Genomic DNA, 12,551 nt, shown 5'->3' with positions numbered 1-12,551 from the left:
TTTTATCGAATTCTCATTTGATCTATAAAGACTTCCTAGAAAAGAAAAGTAACGAATTGTTTAAATATTTTCTTTTATCCAAATGTTTTGTCTTAGATACTTCATATGATTATATCGCTGATTAAATATTGTAATTATCTTAAATAAATATCATATTTAATGCCTAGCTTAGCGTCTTGTTAGTTAAACACTTAATGAGGATTTTGTATGGTTTATTAATTATTATTTTTCTCATAATGTTCGTTTTGTTAAAATATATTCCTTGTTAGTAGTTAGTTATTACATTACACATTAAATGTGCTACTACGAATTATATTATTATTATTTATTTTTTTTTAAATAAAAATATTAATGAGCAAAGAGCAGTAAATATCATATAATATATTTAAATAACGTTGACATAGTTATATTTTGTGTTCGAAAAAACAGTGTTCATGAAAATAAATTTCACGTAGTCCTTGTTTAAAAATTTATTGAGCACTCAGCGAAGATAGAGTACTCAGTGTATTAGCACTTTATGTTAACTTAGTACGAAAACAAATAAAAACTGCATTATAATGTGTTATACACGTTTATTCCAAGTCGCACACAACCGTACATATAAGAAACATACATTATCCAGTAGTATATGTAGTATATTATACATTTTTATGTTATCGCTTATCTCTACTTTCATAACTAGAATTATAATGATATGGTAAAAATAAATAAGCTTTCCGACGTTGTATCTCAGTAGATTAACAAGGGAAAGGTCTTACTTGTAATTAATTGGCCATTAATTTAACATAATATTAGAAAAAATATATAATATTATATTTCTGATGTACCTACACGTATGGAATGTTTACAATTGAGTGTAACGCGGCATTTTGCAACACGTCCCCGACCTTTTGTTTTAGATGCGGCGACACAGATCGTCTTCAACGATCTTTCGAAGCGCTCAAAAACCACAAGATTCATTTTTTCACATAGAAGACTTAGATTAAAATATTTTAATAATATAAAAAGCTATCTACATTGCGCATTATCACTGAAAGACCACGAGGTCAAGGTAACTTTAAATATTTGGTAATGTTTACACGCATCATTCGAGCGTCGTATAGTAATTCCACGGTCGACGTGTGTAATGACCGAGAGCTTTAGGTGACTAAGCGAGAAGATGGGCTAAAGCGAATACCAGCATCGAAGCTGCAATAGTTTTAGTTGGCGCTGCATTTTGCGGCGGGGTTGGTGGCTTTAGATCTTCGGAATGTATGTAACTCTTCAAGCCGGTGTAAGATCGTAGAATTCTGTAATTCACTTCTTCCGCTGACACTTGATTTTTCACAAAATTATATAGCCTGTTTATTATAACATAGATATTACCGCGATCGTCAAATGTAAAGCGATCTATCCATTGGATGTAATTTGGATCGCGAGCGATTGTACGTTGCCCAATGCTAAAGTCGACAGTTGTGTTCCATTCTGCTACAGTCGAACTACCAATCAGACCGAAAAAGAGCACGCCCGTTGAATCCATCTTAATGCCGTCCGTTTGTGATGCTTTAGTTCCGAGGTCGACCACGTATGGGCGTAAAGCACCATCGCTTCTTGTAGATAGTGATTCGTTTCGTAAAACGGATGCATTTATCGCGTAGAGGTGGAAGCTTGCAAGCGGGCAGAAGTAAACAGTTCGATCGACATTTTCATTCTCGGTCAAAAACTGAGGTCCAAGCGCTATACCGTCGATGTTCACAGGAAGATTGACTGTTGTTCCATTGAGACGGAATAAAGCGGCTTCAGGAACTGATGACATTGACTTTTTGTCACGTAACTTCCATGATTTTTTGTCGCTAAGTCGAAATACTATAATTCCTGGATCGACGGCACTGTTGTCAGTAATATAAGCGTAGTCACCATCACGATTATCCACTACGAGGTCATTAAGATAAGTTGTGCTAGGATTGACTGTGTCCTGGGATAACGGTATCCGCTCTATTTTATTCTCACCTGATTTTAAATCAATTAATACAATCGATGGCGGGCACTTTGTACTGGGGTTTTGAGTCAGAGTACTGACGCGACCATTATCTAAAATCCACATTATACCGTTTCGATCAATTTCAATATTTTGCACAAATTGTAGAGCATCACAATTACCGATGTTGTTGTCGCTCCAACTAGGAAATGGTTTCAATTTCGGGGCCGTGGTATCATTTTGATAAGCTGGTATATAGGCGAGGGTGGCCGGCACTCCGTCCAACATACGAGGAAGAGTTAAAAATATTTTGTCTTCATAGAAATTTATTCCCGAAATTAATACATTTTTAGGAATGTATCGACTCGTGTTTAAATAGGTTTCACGATCAGTTTGCGATTCCCATTCGAAATCAATTGTGCGCCACTCGTAGATAACTCGGAACTGTTCCCTATGTGGGACCGACGTGCGAGGCGGTTGCTGAGCGGCCGCGGCAGCGACGACGGCGATGAGTACTAATAGTTTCATGTTCGCTTGAGGTCCGGTTCAAAGGCGTGCAGCGCGGGCGACGCGAACGATGCGACTGACGCTCGAGCACCTCGCCGTGCGTGACTCGCGGACTCTGCTTACCGGCCCTGCGTGTGTCACCACAATACGTCACTGTTATTGACAATTTGCGATTAATAGATTCCTCCACCTTGAAATAAGATTAATCTCAACTCATTAAAAACTATGGTGTATTTGTACTGTAACTAATAAATAAATACGTACCGGGAAGGGTGCACCAAGGTCACTCGTCTCACCCCTGCTAGACGGAGGGTCCGCCAGTCTCGCCGTTTATGTATAAATCGTACAGGGAATCGATTTAAGTGCTAGTTGAATTTAGCATTTGAAAATGTTTAGCTGAATCTAAAATTGCATTTACCATGGATCTGTTTTATATAATTTTTCAATAATGTTTATCAAATTTTATATTTATATAATATGATGTAAGGTTATTTTAATTCAATATATAATAAAATTAAGTAGATTTGTTTTGTTGTCGCACTAATAATAAACTTAAGTTGAATATTGACATGTATTTAAAAGGGTCTGTAAAAAAACTTAAAAATAGATATATGAACTTTGGTCCTTACGCAGTTGTGTATATGTTATATGACTAAACCTAAGAGAGTAATGGGTATACTACTCTATCGCTGTTGGTTTAAATGACTTAGAATTCAGAACGGGTTTATTTCCATGAGTCACCATAACAAAAGAACTATGTAACATCATATAACCTTCAATGAATATACTGTTTGTTTATTAAATTAATTTAAGTAATTATTTATTTTAAGCAATTAAATACATATTGATTACTCAATATGTATTTCATTTAAAGTAAATTTGAAAAACGACTCAGAAAAATTGTTATCGATTTTTTAATCTTTCATCGTTTAATACTTTGATATAACACTTGCATAAAAATAAATTTGTTAGTAACAAGTTATCTGTAAAAAATGAAAAAGTAACAGCCATAAATTTTCGAGCTTCTTCCACTACGCTGGTCCAATGCGGGTTAGTGCATACATACAGACAGGCAGACAGGCAGATAGACGAATAAGAAAGTGATCCTAAGAGGGTTCTTTTTTTCCTTTAAAGGTACGGAACCCTCAAAATAGATAAAAGTATAAATCTCAAACACAATTTCGAAGGAACCACTAAGATCTTCAACTGATCTTCAACTGTAGTATACCAAATGGAATTGGTTCTGTGTCTCAGTCTTAGAAATTAGTAATCCTTGCTCTGAGAATGACAAACAAGTCATGGATTCGCAGTAATAAACATTTAAATTAAGCAGTGCAAAAGTATGTGTTTATTTTAGTTTTTTTTACTATCTGTAATAATATTATAAATGTAAAAGCTGTCTGTTACGTTTTCAATTTGATGAAATTTGGTATGAACCAAGATCCCTAAGAATGGACATATTCTATTTTACCTAATACCCTTCTACCCCAATCACGCGGGCGGAGTCGCGGGCGAAAACTAGTATATCATAAAATATTAAAAACAGAAATAGTTTATTTCAGTTAGTAAATTGATATAATTTAATACATCCAAATAATATTTAATCGACAGCAATTGAACGAAATAAATAAAATATATATTTTTTTAAATATTTGGAAACAAATTAATTCGTGAATAATAAACTTGCACGTGCTAAAACATGTGTTATAATCAAATAAACATAGGAACCTAGGAATTGTCTGCGGCACCATCTAAAATACGAGTAGTTCAACACACAGATGTAGCAATATTTCCATAAATTTAATTAAAACTATTTAGATTAATAGATCGATTAATTATATATTCTTAATGATATATATTGGGGTCAATGACATGCAGCTTTATGTTTTACCAACGTAACATTCTTATTCAAATATTTTTTTATAGAATAGGAAGGTGGACGAGCATATGGGCCACCTGATGGTAAGTGGTCACCAAACGCCCTTAGACATTGGCATTCTAAGAAATGTCAACCATCGCTTATAGCCAATGCGCCACCAACCTTGGGAACTAAGATTTTATGTCCCTTGTGCCTGTAATTACACTGGCTCACTCACCCTTCAAACCGGAACACTACAATATCAAGTATCGCTGTTTTGCGGTAGAATATCTGATGAGTGGGTGGTACCATATATTACTAATATATTACTTCTACCACATTAAGCGTGTATATCGTTTGTTCGAATACACAAATTAACAATTACTTATATTAGTATAATGTTATGTATAAATAAAATATCACGTTCAGGTAAAAAAACATTTATTTGGTTCCATTTGGCAGAATTACTTTATTCAACCACTGGTGGTAGGGCTTTGTGCAAGCTTGTCTGGCATCACCCACTCATCAGATATTCTACCGCCAAACAGCAGTACTTGGTATTATTGTGTTTCGGTTTGAAGGGTGAGTGAGCCAGTGGAATTACAGGCACAAGGGACATAACATCTTAGTTCCCGAGGTTGGTGGTGTATTGGCGATGTAAGAGATGGTTAACATTTTTTACAATGCCTATGTCTATTGGCGTTAGTGACCATTTATCATCAGGTGGCCGGCCTATATGCTCGTCCGCCTACTTATATTATAAACAAAAAAAAACTAACTATATTTACTTAATATCAATATGTCAAGCCAATAGAAAGTACTTTAAAGGTTTCGTAATTTAATTTTCAAGTGTTAAAAATCTTTTGTAGTAATAGAAATTTAAATTTTGTATTAAAGCAACGTTTTTTATATGCTGTCAAGCGTGTCAAGTTGTTCGGTTTCCTACACTGCAACTATTATTAGTCTAAAACAATTGTACAATTTGAAACATGCACATTTAATATAGGTACTACGAAATAAGTTTAACTTATTTTAAAAGTACATAAAGCATATGATTAGAAACATATTGAAATTTCTTGTTCCACTTTAGGCATTATAAATTAATATCACATTTTGCGTCAGCGACGTCAGAAACCTAAAAGGAAAGTTTTAAAATTACATTAAAAAAAGTAGTAGCGAAGTTTTGTTGTTTTATCAAAGACTCCCTTTTGTGTGCAGTGCGAGTATGCTATATCTTATTATAATAATAAGAAAAATATATTTATTTTACTAACGAAACGCTGTGTTTCAATTTCGTTGGTAGTCTAGAATTATAATTTAATTCAATAACTATCTACTTCGATGTTATACATATTATAGAGAATCAATTGATAACGAAATGACAGTCACTTAAGTATTTAAAAAAAGAAAGCTAAAGTAAAGCGATTATAATAGTAAGAACATGTAATGTAAAAGAATAAATGAGATATTGTAAATGACGTTACGTACTCGTATACTATTTGCAGATGACTACAAGACAGGATAACCTAAGAAAATAAGGATAGACTAGTTGCCTTGACTAGTGCAAGACGTTTTAAAAAGGTAATCCCGTAAAATGGGTTATTTGCTTTTTTTAAATGAGACAGTATAGGAATTTCCTATCTTTAGATTACTATTATCTATCATTTAAATTTTACGCATCAACCGATGTCGTTGTTAATTAAATTTATCACGTTATTGTATAATAATAATGTCCTCTGGATGGAACGATTTGGCCACGGCGGCCAATCTAAAAAGGGATTAGACAACTGCGCAGGACATATAGTGCACAAATGTGTGCGCAAACACAGGTGCACTCTCTATTTCCTAACTCTCATAATCCGATGGAACGGCAATCCGACACGATCGGAAAGAGTTTGGGCGCAGGACCAACGCTTTACGTACTTTTCGAGGCACGGGAGTGTACACACTTCCAACTTCGAGAAATCGATTTGACAGAAAAACCCAATAACTTTTTATTTGCCCGACTTGGGAATTGAACCTAGGTCAGCGGCCTTCGTCAAGTCACATTAATATATATATGTATGTTTATGTAGTACAATAATTACCTAAACATTTATTGGCATACCTAGGGGATAAAACTACCATGTATGTCGTCATGGCGAATTGCAAGACGCTCTTTTATGCCGTCATGCTTCTTTTTATATTTATTTATTTGTTTTCCTTAATTATACATTCTATCAATAACCACTAATTTTTATGTTTTACAGCAGCTGGACATTCCGTGCCGGTCATATTCTTAAAAATATTTAAAAACGAATATATGATCCCAGCCGAAAATGAAAAAAATACAAAACCGAATATCTTTTTCGGCTTTCGGAATATGCTTTCATTAAATTAAATTTTATACCCAAAAAGTTAATCAAATGATGAGGAAAACAATATACAAAGCGGTTTCCTAATTTTAAAAATTAGTACATACGTAATTATTTCTTTTAACTTAGGCTAACAGGGTATGCATATTGAATATCAATAACGTTGCTTTTATTATTGTGACTTTGACGACCTGTACAAAATATTCATCATATAATTTTAAATATTCGCCAATAAATAACTCTAACTAAATTTAGGCACGAAGTGCCAACTCGAAGGTCGCTTAAGTAGTCTCCTATGGTAGAGTTAGCATTCAGACGACCTCAATATATTGAGTTGCTGCACCTCACCATAAATAATGTGTTGCGAGTTCCAACATCGGATTATGACCCTTATTTCATTAGGATAAGAGTGTTGAATGTAATGATTTTTTTAAAATTCAATATCACGCCTTGCACGTGACGCTAAAGGATCTTCCGCAGACGCGAACGACAGATTCAATACAATATCGTTTATGATTAGTATAATAATTACGTTGTTTTTCCTTCTATCACGATTAAGTGTGGTGGTTTTATATATTTATTAATATCTTGTATAAGATGTAATCATATTAAGCTTTTATTTAGCGAGCACTTTTAACAAACTACGATATTTGGTATAAGAAGGATACCCACAAGAGTATATATATTTATATAAAATAGGTAGGCAGACGAGCAGAATGGGCCCTACTTAATGGTCATCGGTCATCGACATTGGCGCTGTAAGAAAAAATAACCATTCCTTACATCGTACAACAATACTAAGTATTGCAGTGTTATGAGTTGGTTAAAACAAACGAGCGTTCATTCTGAGTCAGGCTTTGGGTTTTCCTGTCAAAAAATTTCATTAGCAGCCCGGAGTTTGCAAGTTAGACGTTATGGAAATTGCGACTCCTGTGCCCCGGAACGCACGTTTGGTCCTGTGCTTTAACACTTTCTGGTCGTTTCTAAATTGATGTCCCATCGGGTTATGTGAAGGGATAGAAAACAATGTGAAGGAACTTTTTATTGGCTCGACCTGGGCTCGAATTGAATCCAGGACCTCCGGGTCTGCGGCCCTACATTTAGCTTCTAGACCAAAGAGGCAGATTTTATATAATATAATGTATAGTCCGCCAACCGAACCTTAGTAAACATCCAATCGTTAATATTCACGGTCAAGGTTTACTGGTAATCTTTAACAGCTGTTTCTTTATTTATTTTAATTAGAGTAAGTTCAGTGTAACAATATACAAAGCGCTTATCATATTGTTAATTGTTTTGAAAGCGGTTTGTTGAACGGCCTCGATTATCAACGTCGATGTTGACCTTTGAAAATTTGTTGATGTTGACCAGGTCTTAGTAACCATTTAATAGAATATTTATTACCGGAATACCAATAGCGGAAATTGATATGCCTTATTATTGTGTAATGTAAAGAAGAATATATAAGTTATAAATATAGAATGACAAACAATTTCGTTTTATATTCAATTTGACAAATTACCAATGTTCCGAAAAGCGAATCGATTCGAAAGCAATGTTATCGAATTATAAAATACATACACCATTTACTTTTTTAAGATTAATATTTGTAACAATAAACTTAAATAACATTTTAAAAAAATCCAAGATTTGCGCGCATTTTGCCAATCATATTCTTAAAAAGCTTATGGCCAAAGGGTTCCGCGTTATTCCACCGCGTTACTCCAATGCGGGTTCGTGTACCACCAACGTACAGGAAAATAAAAAGTTCTGATCAATCAGAGGTATGTGGTTTTCGCTGCACCCATTATTATGCTAACTATATATTACATAGTCCTCTTTGTTATTACAACTTTTTTAACTATTGCGTAAATAATTGCGAATTTATTTTATATAAAAGTAAAAAAACTATAAATTTATAAGTTTTGAAATAGATTTTTTAAATTACAGACTATTATACAGCGTAACGAAAGATTGTCTTTTAATAACTTAAACTAACTAATGGCACAGAAGTAGAATGATTAATTACGCATTCCATTCAATAATAAATTCGAGTGCTTAAACGACCTGAAAAAATAAGTAAATGAACTAAATGCAAATATACTAGTTATGTTACAGAAATATTTTTATTTTATTTTGCATTTTTTTTCTTTGTATTTAATCACTATTTGAATGTTTATTTATTCTTATATGCTATTTATGTATTTTGAAAAGTGCATAGTGATGTAGTATATACTCTATATCACTAGTTATTGTAATAATAATTAATAAAAAAATATTGCTATTAAACAAGTGAAGAGCTTATCCAACAGTCTATAAACTAATGAGATGTTACACTGACTAGAGTCAATTACCTGCCGGAACTCGTCACTCACAGTATCCATTCACATACAGTCATTTAAGAATGTTTCCACAGTTTTCCTAAATAGCTGCCGTCTTGACTACGAGGATGGAAGTACAAGAAAAATATGTATTTCACTTCATTTGTTAAATAAAATCCTGAAACCAGATCCCAGCGCCACCTACTAGCGTCCAATATTAACCATAACCACTTACTAACATACCTATAAAATTTCATCAAAATCGGTCTAGCCGGTTCACTTCAGTGACAAACAAACGTATATAAGAATTATTTATGTAACCCATCACTATTAGCATGTCCTAACCATATATTCTTATTAGGTCGTTCTTTCGGTTTTTAACAAATAAAGCGCAACAAAAAAAAAGTCATCAAAAATTTTCTAAATGTGCAAGTGGATGATAGGAAACGTACATCTATAAATCATTATTCACGAATCCATACGAATACCCATAGACTAATTTAGATCTCGACCAATTGTCATGTCAATTCCAGGTCCAAGGTGTTTATCTGGGGGCACCGCATTGTCCCCGCCAAGTCTCGTACAGTCGTAACATCCTTTTCTCAAAATCATTCGAGGCATTTTCGAACCCCTGTAACTTCTTTGTGGACAAAGCTAGAAGCCTGAATTTTACTAAGTTCCTAAACTATTATATTTTAACAAAAACTTTATGAACTATCAGCTGTCTAATTCTAATGTCACTCACTCGCTCACCGATTATCAAAATTCTACGGTACTTCTAGAAGAAACACAATAAAAATAAATAAATAGAAGCTATTTTCTAGTTCTTACGTTTTGTTATTTTTATATGATTTAACCTATAGTCCTCCGGTCATTAGAATAAGTATATGTGGGTTGCAGCCTGCAATACACAAATAAATAAGTGCCAGACATTGTATTTGCAAATAAAAAGGAAACGAATCGAGCTACATATTTGAAATTATATGAGATTCGTATTTGTGTGACTATATGACCTGAGAGGCTAAGTCCGTATGTAATGACTAAAACTAAAAACGCATAACGCATTCCATTGTCGCATTTCCGCAACTCTACAATATAACTTGGCTATAAATTTCATATATGTATTATAAACTATTATAAATTGATTAACATAGTTATGACAGTATAAAATAAGTTTTATCATCTGTGAAAGCCGTTTCAGTAACAATCAGTACTGGCCATGCATGTGTTATAGTAACCTAGCTTGCCTACCTATCTGAATGCGTTACTGCAACTCGGAAGCGATTTCTTTCATTACGACGGTTATAAACACGCAATATAGGATGTATTGTATGTTTTAATTATGTTTAGTTCACAGATTATAAAACAAAAGGTTTGTAATCTTTTTAGTTTTTACAGTACCCACACGTGTTATATTTTTTTTTTATCGGAATGTATCGATATAACTTACCCCAAAATCCACTTCGAAGGTTTTAAATTTAGATTTTTTATCAAAACAATATTATCTATCTCAGGTTCTTCTATATGCGAGCTCCATTTGTGTCAAAAATTATTAAATAATTTTGGAGCATTTTTTTCCTTTACAGACTTAAGTCGTCATGATAATTTTCTCCCAAACGACGTCCATTGAGCAATCGGACCACTGAGAAAAGGATATTTTATGATTCTCTAATAGTATATCATTGTGAACTTAAATTTCAAAAGTAAAATAAACCATTTCAGGCGAACTCTAAGATGTAAGTGGTAAGATCTGTAAATGGTTTATTACTAATAGCCTGCCATTTTTTACTGTTAATACACTCACCACACACACCGTATTAGTTACTCTTATATGGGATTAAATAACTGTTGAATCTCAACTCTCTCTTTTATGCTCGGAGTGCATAAGTGTATGCTGTCTATATGTCGATAATAATAATAATAACTACTTATATATACTATATACTGAACGTTTTGGAGCAAATCATTTGAAATATATTTTTTCGACGATTGAATGAAACGAGCTTAAGGCTGGATAAAAATCAACCAAAGTGCACTTACAATTAATTTTAGTAAGAAAAGGATTTATGAATAAGATATATACTAGACGAAGACTAATAATAAGAATAATACAGAGATTTGCTCTTAAACTTAAGTCATTAGTACAAACAATGCTAGTTTAAACATTACGGACAAATGATACTCGTTGGTACACAACTTCTCATTCCTCTTCGCAACTTCTCATTTATCATCGAAATATCGTCTCCAGGAATTTAATTAGTTGAGCCCTGGTTCATAATTCATCCGTGGACAAATGACCGAGTTCGGTTCCCGAAATTTTGTGGGATTCATAATCAAATTTGGAAACGACGAGGTCAAATTAAAACAATATCCTACGAATTTGTGTTGGCTCTTAGGTTTTTAAATGACCCCATACATGAAGATATTAGTGCTAGGTATATAGCAAGATTTTAATTGATGAACTTATAGTTTTCTGTAAAAACACTCGGAAAATTTAAAATCTTTTTTGTATTATGAGTAATTTGTCTCTACAATTGACAGAAAAACTGTTTGTGTTTCTTTAGTTGTTATGAGGAGTGTCTGATCTGATCCCGATGTTTTCTATTCAATTGAATGAGTGGCTTATTTATTTAAAAAAGTTCGATAATTTTTCCTTTTCTGTTTGTCAACCTTTTAGATCAGTGATACTCAACCTTTTCTTTATAGGGGCAACAAACACGTGTTAGTAAAAAAAAAATGTTGGTAATGATTTCCTAATCATTACCAACATTTTTTTACCAAAGGTTTCTGGATTGTTAAATTAAAAAACTATAAACAGATTTATCGCGTATATTTTTAACAATTTTTTTATCATTTCATGACGTTTCAAACACTTTGCAGTGTCTGGAGCCACAAGCAGATGGCAATTCAAATTATTTAGGTGTTATTAAAAATCTTTGAAATTGAAAATAGTTTAAAATAAAGTTACATCAGGTGGGCAAACCACACTAGGTGGGCATAGGTGGGCCGGCCGTCACAGCGTCACGGTAGCATGCGCAAGCGATTCCGTGGCGCTCCTCGTTAAGATGGAAAAGGTACTGCTGGTTTTTTAGTGGGTATTCCGATGTTCAGACACCGGCAAGCCCCACACACCCCCACCCCACTGTGGGGGAAACGCGTTTTTCCAGCGATAAAAAAAACCACAAAAGCCCGGCGGGCCGCAGGTTGGTACAACTGTTTTAGATTGACTTCTAGTGCTACCAGTAAAAAAAAATGGAAGAAAAGTACAAAAAAATTTTTTCCTCCTACTATATAAGTATATTTTTCTCAAATTTTCAACAATGATTTTAGTGGTGAAAGCTTTAATTTAAAATATAATACAGTACATATTATGAACATACAAACTTTGCATAATATTATAGTTTTATGTTTACGACAGTAGCGTCATCTATATTTTCGTATTAGTAATACTTAGAACGTGACTAGTAACTTGTAGTGACATCTGGCTAATAATGTAGAAAGCACTTCGTATGTTACTATGTATTCCAACTATTATTCTACTCTAGTATATTATA

The 12,551-nt window shown here is 33.5% G+C and overlaps 1 protein-coding gene across 1 annotated transcript; it reads right to left on the bottom strand.

Moving 5' to 3' along the window:
- Positions 1 to 552: 552 nt before the first annotated feature.
- On the bottom strand, positions 553 to 2,567 carry LOC126770570 (protein yellow-like). The gene has a single exon (XM_050490028.1). The coding sequence runs from the start codon at positions 2,483 to 2,485 to the stop codon at positions 1,148 to 1,150; it is 1,338 nt and encodes a 445-aa protein (XP_050345985.1). The 5' UTR covers positions 2,486 to 2,567; the 3' UTR covers positions 553 to 1,147.
- Positions 2,568 to 12,551: the final 9,984 nt, after the last annotated feature.

The sequence above is a fragment of the Nymphalis io genome, chromosome 9, assembly GCF_905147045.1.
Source record: "Nymphalis io chromosome 9, ilAglIoxx1.1, whole genome shotgun sequence".
Classification (NCBI taxonomy): Eukaryota; Metazoa; Arthropoda; class Insecta; order Lepidoptera; family Nymphalidae; genus Nymphalis; species Nymphalis io.
This window is presented reverse-complemented; position numbering and strand designations above follow the sequence as displayed.